Raw genomic sequence first — 26,473 nt, 5'->3', positions numbered from 1 at the left:
AGAACGGCGATGTCTACGTTTAACACGGCGCACGGATTCCATGGATAGTTTCATTCGAGATCGTGATGGAGGACATAGCTTACGATCATCGCTTGTTCAACTAGCATTTGATTAGACATTGCACAATGATCCGACCTTTGTCGCATCTCTTAGGATACGGAATACAGATAACGATCATAGCGATCATCTCTGGTACCTACTGGTACGTCAGGAATCCGATTGGTCATGAACATCGTAGTGCCTGCTCTTCGCGGAATCCCAAGCATACCAGGTTGGGATGGGTAGGCCCACCACTTACTTTCACTAGCCCGGCCAAGTCATGAGGGGACCTGTCGGGCTCCTTCCCCCCCCAAAAAAACAAACTGTACGTGAGAGTTTCCCTTCATCGACGGCTGATCAATTCTCAGATGCCCCGAGAGCCATTTTCCTTAAATTCCCTTTGGGGGTGGTTCACAGCCGGCGCAAAAACGGCACCGGCCGCCAGCAAGGAACTATGACCCAATAGAGTCGACACAGATGCGCATTACTTCTTTTTTCAACCTTGTGATGGTTGAGGAGTTTCTTTCATCTGAGGGTGCCCGGGACGCTTCGCGGGCCGTGCCTTCCGTACCACACAGGTGGTTCCTTCGGGCAGATCCGCTCCTAAACACTATAGGGAGGATAGGGAAGGGGGCCGGGCCTCTCATATAAAGAGGGTTGTAGAGAAGAGAAACCCGGCCACCTATTTCATTCGACGTTCCGGGGCGCCCGATTATCGACGAATTCGCGAGCTGATCTGCGTTTGTCCACGGAGAAAGCCCAGTCAGCCACCTTTTCGGTGGGGCGGATCACGTGACCTACTACAGCTCGGCCTTCACTTTTGAGACTTCCTCTACCCACATCTCTTATGTGGCCCGAAGCACTTCCCATAAATGGAGAAAGATGGGCTTACCATGTTCCATCAATAAGCACCTAACTATGCCGATTTTGCGGACCGTGCTCCACCCCGGTGAACTCATGAGGTTCCGCGTGCCCAGAGGCCAGAGGCGAATCTGTTCACGGTCCTACGGACCAACACCATTCGAGGTTGATGGCCCGCCCTGCCTAGAATAGGAATCTTTGACTGGGCTTACACACATTCGATCACTTACGCCGTCCCCTCAGCTTACCCTAGCCCCCGGGTATGTCTCTTCCAAGGCTTCACTACAAATCTCATGACAACATATGCATGCTTGAAGTAGGGTCAGGTCAGAACCGTTGTTGCCTGATGGGAACTCCCAATATTGCTATCAATGTCTTCATGTCGCACGACCCTTAACATGTACACCACTGAATCCCCAATCCTTTGCTTGCTGTGCAGTGACAGTACCAATATACAATAAATCGTTGTTTCCAGATACGTTTGCCGGTTACATCTCTTCTAATTGTCGATACGCAGAAGCAAATTGTGTTGTGGAGCGGATCAATATCTCGACACTAAGCCAAGAGGCAATCTGTGCACTCCACCAGGTCGATGAAACTGGCATGCCATCCTGGCTTCCCGGGACTCCTTTCATAGAATTCCAAACAATTTCTCCCCGCTCCTCAAAAGCCACAAATGAACGGAGTTGATGCTCCACATCATAGCAATTGAGTCAGTTGAAGCAGAGTGATGATTTGAAATTCGAGTTAACTTTCACGGAATAACCACTCGTGTAACGAAAAAGCTGTCGTAAAGTTTCGTTGTTCGTTCGTCGTTGACCCCTATCTATTTTCTAACGATGCCAAGAAACGCTCACTTCTCAGCGTAAGAACTTTGAATTGCGTAGTACCATTACGAGCTCATATCATACGAGTGTGTATTCCGTGAAATACTCGAATTTCAAAATCATTCACTTGCTTCAACTACGTCATGATATGTGATTGGGAAGCATCAACTCCGTTCCATTTGGGCTTTTGAGGGCGGGATAAATTGTTTGCGAATTCTATGAAAGAGTCCGGGAGCCAGGAATGCATGCCAGTTTCGAAATGACCTGGTGGAGGGCACAAGATCTGCCTCTTGGCTTATGTGAGATCATTGATTCCTCCACACAACAATTTGCTTCTCCGTATCGAGCGAATTAAGAAGAGATGTCAACCGGCACCGTATCTGAAACAACGATATGGAATATTGGGACTGTCACTGCACAGCAATGCAAAAAGGAATTGGGAATTCAGTGTAGCTAATGTTAAGAGGTCGTGCGACTGAAGACATTGATAGCAATATGAAAAAAAAAAGGAAGTTCCCATTCAGGCAACACGTTCTGCCTGACCTAACTCAAGCCATGCATACTGTTGTCAGTGAAGATTCTGTGTGAAACTTGACGACGACATACCCGGGCTAGGGTAGCCTGAGGGGGGACAGCGTATAGTGAGGCGAATGCTGATGTAAGGCCCAGTCAAAGATTCCTATTCCTAGGGGGCGGCCATTCCCACCTTCGATGGGTTGTCCGTAGGACGTGAACAGAAATACGCCTCTGGCCCTCTGGGCAGAAATAAAAATTGAGCTTCCCGGGGTGGAGCACGGTCCGCCAAAAATCGCATAGGTTAGGTGCTATTGATGGAACCATGTAAGCCCATCTTTCTCCATATGGAAGATGCTTCGGGCACATAAGAGAATGTGGGTAGAGGAAGTTCAAAAGCGAAGGCTCGAGGCTGTAGTCACTGAACTGCACGAAAAAAGGTGGCCTGACTGGGCCTTAACCTGGATCAAAGCAGATAGCTCGCGAAATTCGCCCGATTCGAATCGGGCGCCCCCCGGAAACGTCCGAATGAAAATAGGTGCCGGGGGTTTCATTTCCTAACAACCCTCTTTTATATGAAAAAGGCCCCGGGCCCCCCTTCCCCCTATCCCCTCCCCTTATGTTTAGGAGCGGGGACTGGGAAACCCAAGGAACGGACCTTGGTTGTGGTACGGGAAAAGGGCACGGACCTCCGCGAAGCCGTTCCCCCGCACTCAAGAATTAAAGAAAGACTCCTCAACCATCACGAGAAAAGAAAAGTATGGACGCTCTTGTGTTCTGACCTATTGGTTTCCATAAGTTTCTTGCTTTGTTTTTGCCGGGCCGGTTGCTTCGTTGCCGGCGCGCGGTGAACCAACCCCCAAAGGGAAATTAGGGAAAAAAAAAATGCCTCTCGGGGGCAATCTTGGAATGATTTCGAGCCGTTAGGAAAAGGGAAACTCTTCACGTACAGTTTTTGTTTTTTTTTTGGGGGGGAAGGAGCCCCGAAAACAGGTTCCCCCTCACTGACTTGGCCCGGGCCCTAAGTGAAAAAAAGTTGAAAGTGGTTGGGGGCCCTACCCAAATCCAATCCTGGGGTAATGCCCCCTGGGATATCCCGCGAAGAAACAGCAATTACCGGATTTCATGAACCAATTCGGAAAATCCTGAAACCCGTTTAACCAGTAAAGGTTACAGAGGAGATCCCGCTAATGAAATCGTTTACTGGTATCCGTATGAGAGACCGACCAAAAGGTGTTCCGGAATCAATTGTGCATGTCCCCCTTAACAAATTGCCCTAGTGGGCAATGGAATTCAAAAGCCGATGATCCGGTAAACTATTGTCCTTCCCAATCAACGAAAATTTCTCGAATGGAAAATACTTATCCATGGAAAATCGTGCGCCCGTGTGAAACCGTAGATCAATCGCCGTTCTTAAACCGAGGAACCTCAGGTTAAGCTCCGTCTCGGAACGTCGTGGGTTAGGAGTAAAGCAATCCCGAGGTGGCGCAAATCTCGTTGGGCGTGGAAGAAGCCATTTGGGAACCCCAAATATCTTTCTTCGGAGCCAGTTCTCTTTCCCGTCCCCTCCGCCCCGGGCATAGGCTTGGCTTTCCGGTTTCCTTTCGGAAGAATCAACTGACTTTCCCTCTTCATTGGATTCTGTGGGAAAAGGAACCGTTCTTACCAAGTTGGGAAGCTAGACATCAAGGTTGTGCTTGGATGGGATATAAGCTTGACACGCCGGAAGTTGGCCTTGCTGGCCACAACAGCGGTGGTGCCATTACCGCAACGCAGGGCGCACGCGGGTAGCGTTCGTGGTTGGTGCTTCAGGGATTCCAACTGGTACTGCCGTCCAAGATCAGAACGAGCCTTTGGCCGGCGGGGACCACTTGCCGTCCCATTCCTTTGAGTGAGCTGGAAGCGCAGCCATCTTATCCACTGAAAACGCGGTCAGCTATCGCTTGGGTCGAAGCACTAAAAGAAAAAGGACCGGGAAACCCGCGGCGGCATAGGAAACACGGGAACCCAGGAGGGAGAAAGACGATGTTACGGGAATACCGGGGAATCCTTCGTTAAGTAAAGGCTTGGACCAAAATTCCAGCGAGAGAGGGCCGACCCTTTAAAGAAAACAACAAGGTTTTGGGGAAAACCAAGGAAGAAGCTTCGCGTTTTTCCTTAATCTTCTCCGTAGGAAATAGCAACAAAAAGAGGGGATTTTTACATTTAATTTTTGAAACCCCATTGAAAAAACCACTAACAACCTTTCCTCGTTGGGCTTTCAGGCGCAAACTTGGGAAAAAGGCTTTCCGCGACCGGGAAAACCGGCCCCACTATTTTTTTACGAAAGTGAAATAAGGTTTATCGAGTAGGGTCCCTTCACAGTTGTTAACGTTGGGGGGGGGTTTTTGAAACACGAAGGAAGTGCCCCTACCTCCGAAGCCGAGAGTGCCCCGCCCTTTCTTTTTTTTCTGTTTCAAAGTTAAGGCTACTTTTTTCCGGAAACCGCAAGTCCCGGATAAGCGTTTACCCGTGTAAAAATTATTCAAAAAATTATCTCGTGGCGTTCATTTTTTTCGAAATCCCTTCAAACGCTTTTTTTTTCAAACCTCAAAAAGCTAGGTTGGCTTGAACGAGCGCAAGAATGAGGAAGCGGGGAAAGCAAGATAAACCAATTAATCCCCCTCTTTTTTTGTTTCCTTCTATACTTAAATGGGCAAAGAGTAAAGCCTTTTTCAAGCTTAGAGAAAAAAGGAACAGTTCAAGCGCGAGGTTTTCAACGCCTTAAGGCCGAGCGGGGTTAAAAGGAAGCGCCATTCTTCATAGCCGAGGCGCTTCAAGTTAGCCGAAGCTCTTTTGGGTAAGTTTTAAGCGCCACGAAGCCCTATTTGTTCTCATAAATGGCTGAACCAAGAACGCTCCGCCTTAATCCTATAGCAAGTTTTGTCAACTGGAGTTCTGAACAAAAATGGGATCCCTTTGGTTTGGTAATGGGCTTCAATCTATTAGAATAAAAGGCCTATTGGGATGGGGGAAAACTACCACGTTTTTGAAGTTTTTGTGAAGGAAATGAGGGACCGGTTTATAGTTTTTTCCGGGAGCAGATGCCAAGCTCTTTCCATAGCCGGCCCAAAATGATTACAGGAATCCATCGGTTCTTTACTCTAACCCTTTCAATTCACCATTTCGAACCTTTAATTACAGAAGTTTTTCCGTACCAGCTCCTTCTAACCTATACCGCAGTTGAAGCACTTAAAGGAAAGCAATTGTTCGGTGCCTTTTCTTTGTCAAGTTAAAGGGGGGGGGGGGGTGGGGGGGGAAAAGCAAATCGTCCCCTAACCGTCGTAAAAAATAAGAGCCACCTGGCCTTTTTGCCCCATTTTCCACCAAGGACCTCGATTTTCTATGTCCCAAACCACTAAACATGGCCCAAGCAAGATGTAGTCAACATCATAAGTACTCAAGGAATACTTGGTGTTCTGGAAGAAGGTAAGAATAGAAAATAGGAACTACGTCTTGCCTCGATTCCAGGGACTAGCGGTCTAATGCGAGCCAAAAAACCCTAAAGAAATCACTAGGAGAAAAATACCCGCCATTTTAGAAGCTCATTTACTCCGCTATTTAGTCCCGTTTGACTTTAACGTTGTTTTTCGGGTTCGATCAACTATCCTTTTTTGAAGCGGTAGTCACAGTTGGCCTCATTCTAAAAAAACCCGGAATTAAGCTCACTCATCATGAATGGTTTCACTCCATTTTCATTACGAAATGTATCCACGTCCCGGGAAATCCGTTTGCCTCAAACCGAATCCACGCCCAACGTTTTTATGGAAAAGTTCTGGGATCGTGTGAAATAAGATTAGTTCCAAAAGAGCCTCTGAAATTTCGAATCAAATTTGGAAAAATTGGGGGGCTTTAGGAGAATTCCGCCCGCGGTCAGAAAAGATTCTTTAAAAGAAAAAAGGGGCCCTTATTTCCAAGCAGGAAGTTCGGTTTCGATCCAATTTCCATTCTTTTGGGGTCGAAAAAGACAACAGGATACTGTCAGTGGCTTTTGCACGACAAAGCGCTCCTTCACGCAGGGCATGGAATGTTCCTAATTTTTTTTTGGTCAGATCCGACAGTAATGTCTATTTAGATTCTCCGGTCGAAATACGGGAAAACCCAATTTAAATTCTCGATGGAAACGGCGGTTTTTGCGCAAATTCCCGGAACTGGGAAAGATCATTTCGAGCTTCCGAGGCATATTTCCGAAGGTTTTTCAATTGTGGAAGCTATTGTAAACCTTAGCCCAACAACCAAAGGGATGAGAAACCCTTTTACCACCTGAAGCGCCTTTTTCTTTAAAAGAGAGGGGGGAAACTAAGTTTTAAAGATGGTCGGAGAAAAGCGAAATATACGAAAAGAATCACAAACGTAATTCTCGCGGCTAAAATTATGAAAAAAAATTTTCGAGACGAAAGCCTTTTATAAAGCCTTTTGTAAGTCCCGATTCTTCCGTTGATATGGCGGGACAAACATCGTTATAAGTTGCGTCCAAGTTTGCCAAGAAAATAGTTCCTTTCGCACGAGTAAGAAACCGATGTTTATTTCCACGGGTTCGCCCTCGTTCCGTAGTTTGAGTTCTTTCCGCAATTTTCGTATGGTTTTTTCGTGGATTTTAGCAAATCTCGTGGTTTCCTTTGGATTGGGCATATAAAGAAATCGTCTGGTAGCAAAGCAACACCAAAACCAATAGAAACAAAGACCTAACGGAGTCAATCACAACCCTCTCGGATCCGGAAAGATTGCTAACGTGACGGAAGAAGTGGGGAAACCTCTTAACCGCACCTGGTCCTCCCCCAACAGGAGACCTACCGTTACAGGGTAGTACAGTACCGTCGGAAGATAGAAGATCACCGCGTGAACAACATCTAAAAAGGTAACGAATCTCAACTCCCGAGGGGAATCGACCAACTTATTTAAAAAAAATTATGTAAGAGAACTCTTGTTCATGGTTTCGCCGGTGGCTGGAGGTTTTGGTTCTACCATTGAAGGTCAGAAGTCTGGTTGTGGGCCCGCCCTATAATTAGGGTTTCCTTAATGAAAAAAGGACAAAAAAGGCCCTTCCGTTTTCGTTGGGTAAATACCACGGCCATATCAAATATTGACTCTCTCTTCGTCAATAAGAAAAGTTTCAGAGAGTTTACTTTCTTCAAATTTCCCTTTTCCAAAGCTCACAAGGCAAGGGCAAAAGAGAAAGAGTAAATAGGAACAAACAAGCAAGCCCAAAATTTGTTGCTTTCATTTTAGGTTCTTTCTTGTTGAAATGAAAATCCGGACGTTTCTTTTTTGAAGGGTTAGGTAGTTCTTGGGGCACGCAGGCCAAACTTTCATGAAAGGGGCGATGGAATCCCCTGTATGCTTAGCCAACCTAAAGCCCGATTCCATTCGCTTTGTTTCTTAATGCACTAGTCCCCGTTCGTTTAAGCCTTAAAGAAACCGGCTTTCTTTTTTTTTGATTATTAAGGCGCACGAAGCCATTGCCATCTCCAACGCAAGCCTTGGGTGACAACGGCATTAAGGGGAAGAGGACTTGCGTCACGATAGAAAAACAGAAATGACCTATAGCGACGAAACGGAATTCTCCTCTTAAAAAACACACCCCTATATCCCTCCCCACACCCTTACCAAGCCATTGGAGTTAGATTTAAAAATCCCCACCCCGAGCCAAATTCTTTTGGTTATTGGTGGGGGGTTTTCCCGGGTTTCGTTTAGCCCGGGTATTTTGGGGTTTTTAAAGTCCATTCAAGAATATTTGACCCCTTGGGGGCCCCGGGGGGGGGGTTTTTTTTTTTTTAAGCCTATTGGCATCACCAAAAACCCCTCCAATTGTAAAGAAATCCCCCTTAGCCCCTTTTTCCAACAGCGGGGTAATAGGAAACCAACCCGGGGTTTTTTTAATTGAACAAAAGAAAAGAATTTTGGTTGGAAAAAAGGGGGGGCCTTGGGGGTTTGGCTCCGTTTTTTATAATGCAATGCCTAAATTGGGGCAAAGGTAATGGTTTTTCCCCCCCCCCAATTTGGGGGGTGGGGGGGGGGTTTCCCTTTCCAAATTTATTTTTTTTTTTTTCGGTGGTCCCTTAATATCCAAAAAATGCCACGGGGAAGTTAAGCCAGTCCTTATGGGGGGAAATATTTTTATTATTAGTTATATTCGGGGAGTATTGAGAGAGGGTCCTTTACCCGGGGGAAAAAGTTTTATTTAAATTTGTCAATAAAAATTTCCCACCCACCTATTTTTATAATGGGGAAATTTGGGTGGAGAAAAAACCCAAGCTTTTTTTATTAGGAATACTTAACCACCACCCCCCCCTTAATTTGGGGGAGGGTCCCCAAAAAAGAAAATTGAAGCCCATATATTATATTTGTCATGGGGAACCTTTACAAGTTATTTTTCAAAAGCTATTACCCCCCCCCATTTATTTTAAGTTCAGGCCCACATAAACCTATGATTAAGATATTAATAAAAAGAGGGAAGGAAAAATTTAATTACATAGTAAGGAAAACTTGGGCCTTTTGGGGGGGGTGGGGGGCTTCTTCGTGGGACCAATGCCCACCCCTTAAAAAAAAATTCGGTTTTTTTTTTAAGTTCTTCCCCAATCCAATTTAAACTTCACCTTAATTTTAGTAAGGGGGCACCCGCCAGGTTTTCCCACCCCTTCCTCCAAAATCTTGCCCACCCAATTTTGGCAATTCCAATTATGGAAGTTTCAAAATAATTCTCAATTGGGTGGGTAACATTCCCCAGGGAATTGGGGAATAAATTTCTTTTGCTTTTTACCCTTAATTTTTTTTTTTAATGTTACAAGGAATTCTAAGGTCAGGTTTCGTAAGCCCTTCCCTTGCCCTATCTTTTTTTTTTCATTTTTGGAATTTCTTTTTTTTATTGCTTCCCCCCCTAAATGGTTTTTTTTGGGGGATCCCCCGGACCCAATTTTTATTATACCTTGCTTAATCGAAATTGCCCAACCCCCCGCCCCTCATAAATTGTTTTTGGGGCCCGGGGAACTGGTATTTTTTCTAAAACCGAAATTCCTCCCATTTCTTTCCGGCAAAAAGTAATACCCCCCTTTTTGGGAAACCAAATCGGGGAGGGTGGGGGTTTAAGCCCGCAATAAAGCACCAGTTTTTTTCTAATATCCCTCCTGGGTTTTTGGGCCTTTTTTTTTACCCTTTTTGGCGCATCTCGTTGGGCGTGGAGAAGCATTGGGAACCCCAATATCTTTCTTCGGAGCAGTTTCTTTTCCCGTCCCCTCGCCCCGGCATAGCGCTTGGCTTCCGGTTCTTCGGAAGAATCAACTGACTTCTCCCTTCTTCATTGATCTGGGGGAAAAGGAACCGTCTACCAGTTGGGAAGCTAGACATCAAGGTTGTGGCTTGATGAGGATAACTAAGCTGACACGCCGGAGTTGGCTGCTGGCACAACAGGGTGGTGCCTTACCGCACCGCAGGCGCACGCGCGGTAGCGTTCGTGGGTGTGCTTCAGGATTCCAATGTACTGCGTCCAAGATCAGAACGAGCTTGCCGGCGACCACTGCCGTCCCATTCTTGAGTGAGCTGGAGCGCAGCCATCTATCCACTGAAAACGCGTCAAGCTATCGCTTTGGGTCGAAGCACTAAAAGAAAAGGACGGGAAACGCGGCGGCATAGGAACCACGGGAACCCAGGAGGGAGAAAGACGATGTACGGGATACGGGATCCTCGTAGTAGGCTGGACCAAAATCCAGCCGAGAGAGGGCAGCCTTTAGAAACAACAGGTTGGGAAACCAAGAGAACGCTTCGCGTTTTCTATTTCTTCCCGTAGGAGTAGCACAAAAAGAGGGATTAGCATTATTGACCCCATGAGAAACCACTAACACCTTCCTCGTTGGGGCTCCGCGCACTGGGAAAAGGCTTCCGCGACGGGAACCGGCCACTAGTTACGAAGTGAACATAAGGTATCGAGAGGTCCTTCACAGTGTAACGTGGGGTTGAAACACGAGAGTGCCTACCTCCGAGCCGAGAGTGCCCGCCTTTCTTTTCTGTCAAGTAGGCTACTTTTTCCGGAACGCAGTCCGGGATAACCGTTACCGTGTATATTTAAATATCTTCGATGCTGTCATTTCGAAATGTCCGCTTCAACCGCTGTTTCACCTCCCAAAAAGCTAAGTTGGCTTGACGAGCGCAGATGAGGAAGCGGGAGCAATAAAACCAATAATCTCTTTTTTGTCCTTCTACTTAAGGGGCAAAGAGAAGCGCTTTCGCTACTGAGAAAGCGAACAGTCAGCGCGAGGGTTCGACGACTTAGCCGAGCGTTAGCGAAGCGTCATTCTCATAGCGAGGCGCTTCAAGTTAGCGAAGCGCTGTAGTAGCGCCGAAGCCTATGTGCTATAATGCTGAACCAAGGACGCTCCGCCTTATCTATAGAAGTTGTCACTGAGTTCTGAACGAATGGATCCTTGGTTGGTAATGGCTCAATCTATAGATAGAAAGCCCTATGATGGGAAACTACCACGTTAGGTTTGGAGAGAGATGGGACCGGTTATAGTTTCGGGGAGCAGATGCAAGCTTTTTCTTTCCATAGCCGCCAAATGACTACAGGATCATCGGTCTACTCTACCTCAATTCACCATTTCGAACCTTATAACAGAGGTTTTTCCGTACCAGCTCCTTCTACCTATACGCAGTTGAGGCACCTAAAGGAGAATTCGGTGTCTTTCTTGTCAGTAATGGAAGCAATCGTCCCTACGTCGTAAAATAAGAGCACCTGGCTTTGCCTTCACAAGGACTCGATTCTATGTCCAAACATCACATGCCAGCAGATGTAGTCACCATCATAGGTACTCAAGATATTGTGTCTGGAGAGGTAGATAGATAGGACTACGTCTTGCTCGATCAGGACCCTAGCGTCTATTGCGAGCCAAAACCCCTGAAAGAATCACTAAGGAAATACCGCATTTAGAAGCTCATTTACTCCGCTATTTAGTCGTTGACTTAACGTTGTTTCGGTTCGATCAACTATCCTTTTTGAAGCGGATAGTTCACAGTGCTCATTCTAAAAAAAACCGGATAAGCCAACTCATCATGATGTTTCCACTCCATTTTCATTACGAAAGATGTATCACGTCAGGATCCGTTGCTCAAACCGAATCACGCCAACGTTATGGAAGTTCCTGGATCGTGTGAAATAAGATTAGTCCCAAAAGCAGCCTCTGATTTCAGAATCAAATTTGGAAAATTGGCTATGGAGATTCCGCGCGGTCAGAGATTCTTTAAGAAAAAAAGGGGCCCTTATTTCCAAGCAGGAAAGTCGTTTCGATCCAATTCATTCTTGGGGTCCGAAAAAGACACAGGATATGTCAGTGACTTTGCACGACAAAGCGCTCTCCGAGGGCATGGAATGTCTAATTTTTTGGTCAGAATCTCGACAGTAATGTCTATGTTAGATTCTCCGGTCGAAATACGGGAAAACCCAATTAAATTCTCGATGGAAACGGAGTTTTGCGAATTCTCCCCGGAACTGGAAGATCATTTCGAGATCTTCGAGCATATTCGAGGAAAAAAAAAGAAAGAGAGAAACAAATGATTTCTGTCCCCCGCATGAGCATACCAACCAGGAAAGCCACACCACCCGAAAAAGGCGCGGATGACCATCTTTAATCCGACTCTCTTCTTATCCCCAAGGAGCGAAAGAGCTTCTCCACACGCAACAAGAATCAGACTCCTTCTCATTATCAACCAAAAACAACAGAAAGCACCTTCTGCCTCGATACTCCAAACCTCTGATTATACAAAACCAAAGAGCAACCAACACCTAGCACTCTTATTATCCGCGGACCTTCATTAAAGCACGAAACCACCCGGTGACGCAGAGGAGGGGAACTCCGCCAGACACAACATACAGTATACGAACTACATAGAAAATAGCCAAGCGCAAATGTGACACACATAATAACAGCGAATAACCGTGAAATCCGAACGTACCCGTTAATCTACCGCTCTCATCTTTCAACAGAAGCTCACACTCCCAAACACAACCGAACATCACCCAGATCCCAAAACCTTAGGAAGAGACCTTGACTCGTACATCATAATAAACCGATAAAAAAATACACGTTTTATTCACCGAAGCACAAATCCCGTCTAATCCGTCGAGCTGCAATGATCAGGACTCCTCACTAAAGCAAAGCGTTTGGATTTAAGTTCTATCAGAACATCCTCGCTAGCACTCTGAAACTATAGACAAGCCCCGCCAAATAACAGAAATCACATTTGGCGAGTATGAACCGAGGGTCATTTCACCCAGCTCTTGTCTTGCGAGGGCTCCCGCTTTGATTGGAGTCTGTACTGGCTCTGGCACCAGGTTCAAGAGTCACTCGGGACCAAGACTCCTGTAATACATTCATCCGGAATACATCTACTCCCAAAACCGCACGCTGAAACAAGCAGCGCCCATATCAGACGTAAACAAACGCCATAAACCGAGGTTAAAAGGCTTAAGAAATCCAATCCCGACCTAAAAACCATCGACATTCTCGAACGTTTCATGCCCGAAACACACACTAAAATACTACAACCTCAACAAAAAAATCCCCAAAATCAGCAACGAAAGGTCCACCACAAGATCTCCTCTAAGACAACATAAACTCACCACAAAACCTGAGCTACACTCCATGCCAAAATCCACACAATTCCAACTCATCCCCTCCCTACCAGCCGAAAGAAAGAAGGAATGTCTTACTTTCCCCTACCACCACACAACGTACAGCAACCAGGAACACTATGAAGATCATTCCCAACACACAACCAATATCCTTGAAAACCGCAACGCGAAACCGAAGACAAGACAACCAATAATTGCTAACATCAACCATACAAAACAAACACGACAAGAAGGACCACATCCATAAACAAGAACAAAAACCAGCCAAGTCCACCAAACTCTCAATACGACGTCTGGAAACAGCGAAAACCAGAAGCCAAATCCACCACCAACCACCCAGAAACCCCACACAATAACACCACCACCAACACAACCAAACCCCTATCAACCACTCTAGTTTCCCTCGACAACCAAAAACAATAACATACCCAAAAAAAACCCAAAAAAAATCAAGCCCACTACTCTAGAAAAACCCAACGTCTCCACCGACTAACAAAGAGATACATACTTCACTTAGGCAATCAACCCCAAGATAGAATTTTCACTATCCAAAGCCTAAAGCCCGGAAGGAAAGGGAAAGACTTTTATAAATTGAGGCCGATAGTGGTTTAAAAGCCCTGTGTGAGGGGCTTGCGAAAGAATTCCCATTTTGCTTTTCAAAAATGTCATTAAAACAAAAACATGAAGATATTTGTAAGAAATAGTTATGAAGACAGATTCTGTAATCAGTTCGGATCATATTCAATCGAGCATTTGAATAGTGTAATATCACACCATCACATAGTATTGTCACCTGTCATCATACATGCATAGTCTTTAAGGCATGAGCTAACATCGCCAACGTTAATACTTGCATCAAAAACTTGTGGCATATAACATTTTTCAAAAAATCTGCATTCAAAAGTATAAGAATATATGCATACATACATCACAACATACTCGATAACTCAACATCTCATTTTATGATGACATAAACAAAGAACAAGGAATTAAAAGAAACGTCGAAGTTTATTGAATATTAAGAAAATGTTTTTGACCAACCACCAATTTATAACACCTGGCAGCCTATCCACATTCGATGTTAACAAACTAGAGCCCCCATTCTTAAGGCCTCTTTAACGAGAAAAGGGCCATCCACGTTTTTTGCTAATTTTGACTTGGAAGAATTGGCTTGCACAGTGTCAGCAACTTTTAGTACAAGTTACCAGGATAATATTTGGTCTAACTTAGATCATATGCCTTAACCATCCGGGATCTGTATGCCTCAAGGTTTTCAAAAGCATTCAATCGCCTCTCGTCCAGCGACTCTAACTCGAGCAACCTGGCCCTCGCGTATTCAGTGGTATCTTCATCGAGGTTTGTAGATACCGTGATTCTCAAAGACTCGATCTCCTTTCCACAGGAACTACAGCTTCAGTGCCATATACTACAATAAAGGACTTAACAGCGCCTATTGACAGTCTTTCAGAAGTTCGATATGCCCACAAGGCTGACGACAAGATCTAAGAATATTTTTGAAAAGGCCAACCTTCATTCAAGATCTTATGCCATGCTTTTTCCCTTACTTGAGATGGGGCTTTCTTCTCTTACCTTTGCTCCCGTCCATGATACCAGTAACGCCTCCTCTACCTATTACTCTTTTTTTTGGCATTGAAGTGAGCCCGGTGTCATTCTTGCATCAGTAAGTGCTGATTCGCGTCCAGCTCAAAATGAGGGTGGATTCTCAATTAAGGAGACATCATTTCTTCTGTATGGTCTACAGCTCAAAAGACTAAAAACAAAAGTAATATACTTGTTTTGATACATATAGGCAATCTTCTCTGAATATCCCATGAATAGAATAGGGATTTCTTTCCTGCTTTAGGACAGGAAGGCTGGGGAAGCTAATCTTTCTTTGACTGTTGGGAAGGCTGAAAGTGTCAGTGACTTTGCACGACAAAGCGCTCTCCGAGGGCATGGAATGTCTAATTTTTTTGGTCAGAATCTCGACAGTAATGTCTATGTTAGATTCTCCGGTCGAAATACGGGAAAACCCAATTAAATTCTCGATGGAAACGGAGTTTTGCGAATTCTCCCCGGAACTGGAAGATCATTTCGAGATCTTCGAGCATATTCGAGGTTTCAATGTGACTATTGTAACTTCGGCCAACACAAAAGATGTTTCCCTACCGCACGGTATGAGAGTTCCCACTTGAACCGGACGAGCAGCTTGCTCCTCGGAACCTAAAACAGAAAGAAGAAGGAGTTTATACGACGCTGGAAAAGAAGAAAAAAGCAACCCTCAACTGTTCTCACGCCGACAACAAAGAGATACATACTTCACTTAGGCAATCAACCGCCCAAGATAGAATTTTTCACTATCCAAGCCTAAAGCCCGGAAGGAAAGGGAAAGACTTTTATAAATTGAGGCCGATAGTGGTTTAAAAGCCCTGTGTGAGGGGCTTGCGAAAGAATTCCCTATTTTGCTTTTCAAAAATGTCATTAAAACAAAAACATGAAGATATTTGTAAGAAATAGTTATGGAAGACAGATTCTGTAATTCAGTTCGGATCATATTCAATCGAGCATTTGAATAGTGTAATATCACACCATCACATAGTATTGTCACCTGTCATCATACATGCATAGTCTTTAAGGCATGAGCTAACATCGCCAACGTTAATACTTGCATCAAAAACTTGTGGCATATAACATTTTTCAAAAAATCTGCATTCAAAGTATAAGAATATATGCATACATACATCACAACATACTCGATAACTCAACATCTCATTTTTATGATGACATAACAAAGAACAAGGAATTAGAAGAAACGTCGAAGTTTATTGAATTATTAAGAAAATGTTTTTGACCAACACCCATTTATAACACCTGGCAGCCTATCCACATTCGATGTTAACAAACTAGAGCACCCATTCTTAAGGGCCTCTTTAACGAGAAAAGGGCCATCCGACGTTTTTTGCTAATTTTTGACTTGGAAGATTGGCTTGCACAGTGTCAGCAACTTTTAGTACAAGTTACCCAGGATAAATATTGGTCTAACTTATAGATCATATGCCTTAACCATCCGGGATCTGTATGCCTCAAGGTTTTCAAAAGCATTCAATCGCCTCTCGTCCAGCGACTCTAACTCGAGCAACCTGGCCCTCGCGTATTCAGTGGTATCTTCATCGAGGTTTGTAGATACCGTGATTCTCAAAGACTCGATCTCCTTTTCCACAGGAACTACAGCTTCAGTGCCATATACTACAATAAAGGACTTAACAGCGCCTATTGACAGTCTTTCAGAAGTTCGATATGCCCACAAGGCTGACGACAAGATCTAAGAATATTTTTGAAAAGGCCAACCTTCATTCAAGATCTTATGCCATGCTTTTTCCCTTACTTGAGATGGGGCTTTCTTCTCTTACCTTTGCTCCCGTCCATGATACCAGTAACGCCTCCTCTACCTATTACTCGTTTTTTTGGCATTGAAGTGAGCCCGGTGTCATTCTTGCATCAGTAAGTGCTGATTCGCGTCCAGCTCAAAATGAGGGTGGATTCTCAATTAAGGAGATCATCATTTCTTCTGTATGGTCTACAGCTCAAAAGACTAAAAACAAAAGTAATATACTTGTTTTGATACATATAGGCAATCTTCTCTGAATATCCCATGAATAGAATAGGGATTTCTTTCCTGCTTTAGGACAGGAAGGCTGGGGAAGCTAATCTTTCTTTGACTGTTGGGAAGGCTGAAAGTGAAGAGGCGATGGAATCCCTGTAGCTGCATAGCTACAGCCCGATGGAATCAATTTCGTTAATTTGCTATTTCTCTTGTATAGTCTTTATGACGATCATCTGGAATCTTTCTTCTTGCAGTTGCAGTAGCAGTACGATTGAAGTATGAGTTTAGCAATTTAAGTCTTTCAGTAGTTAAAGACGATTATGTGACTATTGTAACTTCGGCCAACACAAAAGATGAGACTTTACCACCGTGGACGGCTTTTTGCTAAAAGATGAGGGGGAAACTAAGTAAGATGTCGAGAAGCGGAAGAGGCGATGGAATCCCTGTAGCTGCATAGCTACAGCCCGATGGAATCAATTTCGTTAATTTGCTATTTCTCTTGTATAGTCTTTATGACGATCATCTGGAATCTTTCTTCTTGCAGTTGCAGTAGCAGTACGATTGAAGTATGAGTTTAGCAATTTAAGTCTTTCAGTAGTTAAAGACGATTGAAGTCTTCAAGTACCGGTAACATTCCCTGTATAACTCGAGTACTTCTGTGAGTAAGGATCTTTCCTACGGTTGAGTTAAGGCGGCAAGCAAGAGCTATGAGCTGAGCTAGCCCGAGCTGGGTAGCCCTAGGATAGTAAGTCGGGCTTGCATCAGCTTATTCGGTTTGCTGTCCTAGTGTGGAGCTCGCCACTTCGCCTGGACGTTTAGGTCTCGCACGGTGAAGAATGTGATCAGCGAGAGGTTTCCGAGAGGTAAAGAAAAGGCAGAACTAGTCTCCGCGTTTAGGCCGCGTCACACCAGAAAAAGAGCTTTAGGGAGCTCCCTTACTAAGAATCGTAGTACTTTTATAACCAAACAAAGAAAGAGCCTCACCCTCAAAAGCATTAGCTGAATCCACTGTCCAAGAATGAAAGGGAAGCCCAACTCTTTCATTTCGAGGATAACTCTTAGAACAAAGGCAAGATTGGAGCTGAGAGTGAACCACTTGTAGAGAAGGATCCTTTTTTTTGTAGTGTAGATGAACTGAAACCCAAGAAGAATTGTCAGTCTGTCTAGGACCCTTTCTTGATCGACCCAACAAGGGATTCTCGTCTGACTCTCTGAGGTCTCCGACTCGGCTCACTTTGTTCCACTCATGACCGATATGACATGTCTTCTTTCACCAGCTCTCCGTAAGATCTCCCCCATCAAGCAAGGGATTCTTTCTCACCATGACTTCATTCCACAACAAAGAGTGTCTTCTTTCATCATAGTATGGCCATAAAACATTCATGGTCAGAAGATGTTCACTCCAGACTCGCAAGTTGGTACCGCGAAAAATCCATGGCGATGGGTTGGGTATGCTGAAATCACTTTGTCCTATGAACATAGCTCTCACAATTCCCGTTCTGAGGTAGGAAACCTATAGGTGGCATGATGCCATCCAAGCGGCTTTCAAATGTGACTCAGATCTATGTTCTATCTTCGGACATCCATGATCCATCTCCCCGTCCACTTGAGCCCGAAGTCACCACTATGAACATGCACGCTGTGGTCTGGCCGAACAACAGTCTTCAAGAGATAACCGATCGCTTGTGCAAAAGGGAGAGTCCGGCAAAGATGCTATGCGTCACAGTGCCGGTGGCTTCATATGACTACCAACATCTATGAGATAGGCTCTTCCAATTACTATTGCTAATCAAGGAGATGCACTGATGAGTAAAATGGGACATACATCTATTCTAGAGAGAGGATGGTGAATCAGCGCTGGCAGACAGACCTCGTGGGATCTGCAGTCTGGCGAAGAACAAGATGATCACCAAAGACGGGTTCCTCTGAATGTCAGATCCAGCAACAGAATGCTGAATTAGCAACTGATCTAGACAATGACTTGACTCTCTTTCTCGTCTATCGACTTCTCATTTGTTTATCTATCGATGCAGTTGAGAATCGAAAGCAGGACTCAAAAAAGCAGCAGTCAAGAACAGTTTGGAGAACTCTCAGTCGCTTGTCGGTAATAGGAAGAAAAGGAAGCGGAGGTAGTAGGTCAGTCAGTTGTAGACCTGGCCAGGCTATGAAAGAGCTGTCAGCGTGTATGGTGAAATGACTGTGGACCAGCTGGAACGAGATCGATGCCCATCTTGCAGGTCAAGACCCAGGAATCTATCAAGATCCTCTGTCAGATCACACGGCGTCAGCATCTACATCACAGGGTGCACCCACCGACGGTCAGCATGGTCAAGCATCATCCGTCCAGCACCATCACCGACGCACTATATTGTCCAGCCAGAGAGGGAAAATGACTCCGCCTGTGAGCCAGCTATTACCAGGAGAGTCAAGCCAGTGACAGAGCTTTAGAAAGTCCCAAGACAGTACAGTGATGAAGCCGGAGATCGTCAGCCCTCCTCCGAGGCAGTCAGTCGCTTGCGTATAATATATATTTTTTTATTCAAATTCAGACTACCCGCAATACATCACACCATGGGACGGAGTCACGAAAATAAGGATTTTCCCCACCTAAGACTCAGGAATAAAAACCTAAAAACCCAACGCTGTTCCACCAAGTGTCGCCCGTCACCATCACATCATCAGTCTCTTTGCCCCCAACCCTTATTAACTTTACCCATCATCAAAGAATCATCCGGCCACCACCGCCATTATCAGTACCTTAACCGCAAGTCATCATTCGTCCACCATCAAATAAAATCCGACCACACTTCAACCCAAGCCATCACTCAGCCTCACCAGGAACCCAAGGGCCTCCCAAAGTACTACCCGAGTCAGACTCGCGATCAATGCAGCATTAAGATCAGGGCGGATCTATGCCAAAAACAGTCACAGCCCAGAAGCCAGCCAGGAAGAGCCGGAACGCGCCCGTTGTGATCGAGACAGGAGGGGAATATGATTTTGTAGGAGGACCTGAGCAAAGTCCCGGCAAAAATCTCCATACTGGAACAACTCAAGAAGTCGCAGCCACACAGGGAAATGCCTGAACACGATTCCTCGGGAAGCAGGAACATCCGGCAGAACATTACGCCGCGAAGGACTAGAGCAGGTCATATAGCCTTAATGCACCCGCTCCGCTACTCATCACCTCGGACCTGAGGACTTCGCCGCCACATGCTCTCAAAGGGTGTTCGTTCATACCCGCTTTACTTGACCATTGATTATAAGGAATTTTCCATTCCTCAGACCGTCGCGTTGAACACAGGTGCCTCACTGAATGTATGTCCCCTGGCCCACTTTGCTAATGCTGGAGATTCCAGATAGTACACTCGAAGCCTACCACTCTGACAGTGACTGCTACGACAATTTCCATCGAGAGCCGCTTCTCGGAGCCAATCACATTGAAATCCGACGTTTGGGCCAACCACTATGGCCAGTCGATTTCATGTGATCAACTTGGAGCGTCTTTCAAGCTTATTCTCGGCAGAAGGTGGATCGAACAACGAAGTGTGTACCGCTCAGTCTATCATCAGTGCATCAAGTTTCCTTATCAAGGCAAGATCTTACCGGTGTTCAGCGATGAGCCGCCTGAAGAATACAAAATGACAACCTTCCTAATCTCCCGATCATCAAAGAAGTCACGACAACGGAGATCCAACCCCGGAAGCCACCTTTGCTTTGGTCTCCGTTGTTGACCTCAACTTCCCATGGAATGGAGATTACCCGTTTGCCTGATCGACAGATAGAGTTGCCTCCACACGATACCGGGTCCATGGACAAGACTTTGCGCTATGCCAAATGCAGCGGGGAAAATCGTCGAATTTGATGTGCCGATTCGGCCTACAAACCCGCGGTTGGACTTGAACGAGAAAATAAGGAATCAAAAAAAAAGCCCATTGTCCTTAACCTCGGAATCCAAGGATGGGCTCGCCTATTAAGGAAGACGCACCAACTCAAGAAGAGCCCGTGAAGGATGACAAGATCACAGCCATCCAGTTTGTCAGAAGGCCGATTCAGCAAATCGAGGGCATCCCCTGTCGCCATGCGAGATGTTCCCAACCCGTATCATCACAGCTTGGCTCCATACCATCCTGTTAAGGAGATAAGGGAAATGAAATTGCATGAATTATGAAAGAGTTGACTGATGGTGCCGATCCGAGACGGTAATGCCATGTAGCCGAAAGAGTAATAACATAAGCCTTTGCGTGTGATCACAAAGAGAATCTTGATGGGTAAACAGAGAATACACCTCAACAGATGTCATTATCTTCCTCTACGATAAGCTTACTAGAAAGGAAGTATGAGCAATTCTAATATATAATATGTATGTTTGATGATTGCTTTAAAGATTCAATTCAACAGATCGCCCTAAACGACCCACGGATGCTTTACTAAAATACGTTGCCTTGCTTCCTTCTTTTTGGCTTCTTTGGTTTACTATCCCCTTCTTGCTGGTCTCTTTCCTTGGATTTAAAAAAGAAGGCCTAATGGCATATTGTTTAAGCAGCTGAAAAGAGATCTTAATGTCTTTACTGGGTTACAGGAGTTACTAGTTGAAGAGCAGCTACTAGTAGGTCTTTCCTTTCCTAATATCTGTTCTTACTACTTTAAGCAGGGTCCTCGAAAGGATGGTCTAAAGAAGAACTTGATCTTGCCGTCGGTTCAGCCCTTTTTTCTGCAGTTGGCGATTAGGGCTTCTTTTCCGCTTGGAGATTCCATTCCGACCTAGCTTGAGACTCCTCTGCGATGCTACTAGTCCTTTCTTCTTACAGTGATGATAGTTCAGTCATTCGAAGCTCCGTCCGCTCCTGATCCCGATGATAAGTCAGGCCTTTCTGCAGTAGTAGCTTGGTTTCAGTCCCTGCCTTCTGTCCTGTCTGCATTTTCAGTTTTTTGTCAATCTTTTATTGTAACTGACTTAGAAGTTCTAGCTTCAGCTTCAATCTAGTAACTCACTGAAATCTGCGGTTACGGATTAAAAAAATTAATCTAATAGGGCGAGCTAAAGGCCTTCGTTCCTCGGATTGGGAAAAGAGATCGGGATTGAAGCTCCAGCAGCTGAAGGAGAAGAAGTCAAACTAGAATGAAAGGAAGTTTCATGGCTTGACACCAAAGTTCGAGAGGAAGGTTAGTCACGAGACCATGCGCCTGGAGTAGCTTCGGAACGAGAGGCTAGTTAGCGAATATGGAGGAGATCTTGCTGTGGAAGAGGAAGGGGCTTGACGAAGACCTAGTGGTAGAGACGTCGACAAATTATCACCATGGGGAGTTTCCTTCAACCAGTTATTATACCTATGAAGCTACAAATATGAATAGGGTGCCGCATCATCTAGCTCACTATGAGACTAGTACGCCTAATCATCACTGGGAGAATTCACTACTCTACTCGCAAGACAAGAGCTGGGTGAACTGACCTCCTACTCCAAATAAGGTGTATTAAATCTCAACCGCAGTCCTGATCATTTGCAGCCAACTTAGACGAGAGTTCGAAAATACGGAGTTTCAGCGACATGTTCGTTTTGGGGGCCATTTTTGAAATGAGACCGCTACTCTACCGGAAAGGTACTTTATTTCACACATTTCATTTAGATGCCCTCTGCCCGGGGTTTTCGTTCAAGAGCCGGTAACTAAGAGTGGCAGCCTGTAATCAATTTGGCGAGTACGGCAGATTGCTTTCTGTTTTTATAAGAAAGACTATCTTGCTTGGGAAGCTCTTTCGCTCCTAGAAGCCTATAAAGATGGATCGCCGCCTTTATGCCAGCGGACAGATCGCATACACTTTGATGTATGGTACTATGTGAGGAAAAGTATGTGAACCTTTTACCATACCAATCAATAGGCTGTCGAGAACGGGAAGAAGATGCCACTAAAACGAGCTATAATCCATTTTCTTACCTTCCTTTAACAGGCAGGGTATGGAAAAAAGCACTTTGTCTAAAGAGATTTCTCCAGACTCAGAGATGCAATGAGCTGGCGGATGGAAAAGATTCGGCTCGGAAAGCCGGACTAAGAGAGACTCAGACTAGCAGCAGACTATGATATGATGCAGCGAAAGGCAAACCTGAGACTGAGAGATTAACCTGCAGGTCCGCAACAACGGTCGAAGGCTTGGGCTGGTACATCACCATATCGGCATATTGCTTCTTCGGTGTGGTAAACATATTTGTCAATGTCAATCAAGTAATAGAATTCCCACTGTCTGAGGAAAACGTGAAGAATTGCCATTTTATGAGCTTGTAAGGCCCGTTGAAGTCTCGAATAAAGGCAACTGACGCCGCCTTCGCTTGGAAAGTCAACGCTTTTTCTTTCCATAGCCGATCTGTAGATAGGGGCCTCTGATTGACCGCTTTCTCCAGGAACCTGGGCCGAGGTAACATTAACCCTTTCCTAGACCTGGGCATCATAGATTCCATTTTGAAGTTCCCGAAACCCGTCTTTTTCGCTGAAACTTTCTTTGACTAAGGAGCGACATAGACATTTTCAAAAAGTGTGACGATCATATAGCTGCGAAAGTCAGAAACTTGATTTTACCTAATGGACGGACCTCAGAACTCGATCGAATGTATCAAAGCCCGGCTTTTTGCTGAAAGTTGATTTTACCTATACGGAGATGTCAAGTTTCACGATTTGTCTATCTCATATAGCTGGAATTTGTGTAAAAGCGGAACGTCGACTTCAATTGAGCTGAAGCCAGCTGTGCCATTGTATTGGCACCTCTGCTAATATGCTCGATCCCCACAGAGTCGAATTTTGCTAGCAGTGTAATGGCTTTTCTTTGTATGGCTTTAGTTTAGGGTCCATCACCTGATACTCCTTTTTGATCTGGTTGATCACTAACTGGGAGCTCCACTTACCCTGATCGATCTGATGTTATGCGATAGAGCTACTTCTAACCCCAACAGTAGAGCTTCATACTCGGCTACGTTGTTGGTGCAAGGAAGTTGAGCCGATATGAAGAGTGTGACTCTGACCTGTTGGTGAAACGAGGGCGCGGATGCGCTCCTGCGCTGCCTTTGATGCTTGACCCATCAAAATAGAATCGCCAGGGCATTATGTCGCTAGAAGAACCTGTTCCTCATCCTGATCGATCAGCCTTTTTCCGAGGTCGAGCGGGTGATCGACCAAGAAATCGGCCAGAACCTGTCCTTTGACCGATTGCTGAGGCAGGTAGGTGAACGTGAATTCTGATAGGGCAAGGATCCATTTACCAATCCGGCCTTTCAAGAACGGCCGGGTTTGCATATGTACTTGATGAAATCTTTTGCTATGACAAATGTTTGCCTTGGCAGCAAGCAATGCCTGAGTTTTGTTGCTGCAAAAGACAAGTAAAGGCACATTTTCTCGATCACTGTGTACCGTACTTCTGGGCCTGTAACACTCTGCTAAGGTAATACACAGCTTGCTCTTTGCCATTCTCGTTGATCTGAGTAAGAGCAGCTCCAATCGATTCTTCTGCTGCTGAAATGTACAGCCTTAGCGGTTTTCCGTCTGTCTCTTTGGACATTAAGACTGGTCGTTTGTTAAAGATTCTCCTTGATCGATTGCAGTGCTTTTCTCGTGGGATTACAAACTAATTTTATTCTGGCTGATCCCTTCTTTTCTCCCCGGTCTATTGGTTCTTGAACCGAGCGAGGGAAAGCTAGCACGAAGTTGGCCCGTAGAGCGGAAGCTAGTGGAGACAAGGACTAATAAGATTGACGACAGGAGAACACCTTTGCTTTACGACTTTCGTGTTCTCCTACTGTCGCCTTTCCTTTTTTTACTTACTGTACTAATGTAACCTTGCCTATTCCGTATGTCGCTTTAATAAGGCGAATGAAAGGTTGGGCTTCCCTTTACAGAAGCTTGCAAAAGTCTTAGGGCAGAGTGAAACGGCTGTCGTGTATGACTAACTTTCTGGTTATAAAGACCTTGTCTTTTATTCCAGCTTTAGCTTTCATACTTGCTTCGCCAGTTCTGGCTAGAGTAATATCGCGTCTAAGGACGGGATAAAGGATAACACCTCTCTTTCTGACCTACTTTCTTGTTGTAAGTACCTATTTTTTGACTTCCTTTCTTTATGGCCTCTACTAATGCTTCCTTATGTCTGCCTTTAGGTGCTTTGTTTTTAGGCGAGTGGAGAGAAGGTACCCTTCCATAAGGGGCATTAGAGTCAGGGGAGGCGACCGAAGGAAGTTGGTGTTCTGTTCCCCCTTTGGGGCTAGGGGGGACTGTTCGACTCATTTAAGGTTAGAATCTCCTTTTCTTAATGTCGACTATAGCTTCCTTATTCCTCTGTAAGTCAGTTAAGGTGGGTTTAGTGTCCTAATAATTGATATCTTGCTTCGAACTGGCTGATGAGGGCCGGTTAGAGTAGATCAGATTTCCTAAACCTAGTCAAGGAGAATACCTCCGCTAGAATTACCGCTAATAACTACCTTCTTCCCAGCCTGACTAGCGAATACCATGTTTTTCGCCACTAATGCTGGCCGAGTCAAGGACTTCCTAAACTGAGGAATGGAGAATACCCTGCCTGACTTGATGAGCTAACTCTCAGTTAATGATCTTTTCTAAGGACAGAACTAGTAACCCTCCCTCCGGTCGCCTCAGGTTTCCTTCAGTTAGTGAACGAAGTGCTTCTTTAGAGAAGAACGAGTGTCATGGATGTCGTGTTTCGACTAGTTCCTTGGCTTACGACTCTCCGGTTAGAAAGACCTCCTCCTTACAGACTTTGTCCTTCGCTTCCAGCAAGAGCTTGGGGCGTAGTAAAGTGAAGCGTATAGCGGCAGGAGCCTCTATTCGAGTACGTATCGCTTTTATTTAAAGCAAAAGAGACTCGACCAGCCGTCGATCCTAACGTTTTCTTCGCTCCCGTTAGCGCCCTGTCTGTAGTTTTTCAGAGAATTCCCTGGCCCATTGCCGGAGAATGGCATGCTGGCAAGAAAGTCATCCGATAGGGCATACAGACAGAACAGATAGGACATCCGAAAAACAAAAGCAAAATCGATAGATTATGGCGGGGAAACGCTTTTCACTATCAAGCAAGCTCCCAAGCGCATCCATCTCTGAAAAGCCGAATGAGAGAAAGCAAAGCTCCCGATCTAGGCGCAGTCATAGCTTCGGTTCCACAGGAGGAAATAAAAAGGATTCCTGTGTCTACTAGGGAGTAGAAGTCGTCGGTTAGGGATTATGCCCTACCAAGAGCAAGAGCCGTGTCTCTTGACAAAGGTCAGTCTTCCCTTCTACGAATATTTATCATCCAAGGCATAGCTTCTTTGGCTTCGCGTCGACCTTCAATATAGTCTCATGGCTTGAGGAACCACTCGACCGGCCTCCCTCTTCAGTTACGGGACTGATTCTTTCCTTTCTGCCTGCCTATAAGTTTTTTCAGTTAGACTCTCTTTCTTGTCTCGACCCTGTGGACCATTTTCTCTCTAGCTGACTTTACTTGATTTTTTCTTCTTCCGTAGAGATCCACGATTCTATCTTTGCTTAGTAGGGATAGCCTTTCACGCCCAGAGTCGGATTCAAAACCCTCAAATACTCCGAATTCATACCTTTCTTTTCTTGAGAGGACCTCCCCTATTGAAGTTTCATCCTTTCATAAATCCCTCTTTCCTTCAACTTAAACCTCCATTAAATAAAGTTTGAAGCCGATGAGGATGCCACTGGGGAGCTTGCTTGCTTTTCTCTTAGCTTCCCTTCCTTCACTCCAATTCTTGAAACTGGGACTGATTGATACGCAGATGATGAGGGGGCAGCTTCCGTTTTTCCCTACTAAAGTTGAGTAGCCGTCTTCCAGTTTGTCTTTGACAACGAAATAAACAGAACGTGGCCCTTAGTGCCTATTCAGATTCAAAACGTTAGATGTTGGTCCCTACTTCCTGTCAAACTAAGTCTCGAATTAGAAATCCGCAGAAATAAGGACGATAAGGTAAACTAATCATTCAAAGG

The 26,473-nt window shown here is 45.1% G+C and overlaps 1 protein-coding gene and 1 pseudogene across 1 annotated transcript; both read left to right on the top strand.

The window, feature by feature from the left end:
• The first annotated feature begins 1,162 nt into the window (after positions 1 to 1,162).
• LOC109828525 lies at positions 1,163 to 11,139 on the top strand (annotated as a pseudogene).
• Positions 11,140 to 11,321: 182 nt separating this feature from the next.
• LOC109828527 (60S ribosomal protein L5, mitochondrial) lies at positions 11,322 to 16,915 on the top strand. The gene is given in 4 exon segments (XM_020395501.1): positions 11,322 to 11,351; positions 11,353 to 11,800; positions 16,825 to 16,875; positions 16,878 to 16,915. Coding segments are annotated over 4 exon segments (567 nt in total).
• The last annotated feature ends 9,558 nt before the right edge of the window (positions 16,916 to 26,473 follow it).

Source organism: Asparagus officinalis, unplaced genomic scaffold (assembly GCF_001876935.1).
Source record: "Asparagus officinalis unplaced genomic scaffold, Aspof.V1 AsparagusV1_Un2016, whole genome shotgun sequence".
NCBI classification, from domain to species: domain Eukaryota; kingdom Viridiplantae; phylum Streptophyta; class Magnoliopsida; order Asparagales; family Asparagaceae; genus Asparagus; species Asparagus officinalis.
Note: the sequence above shows the minus strand (reverse complement) of the source record. Positions and strands in the feature narration are given on the sequence as shown.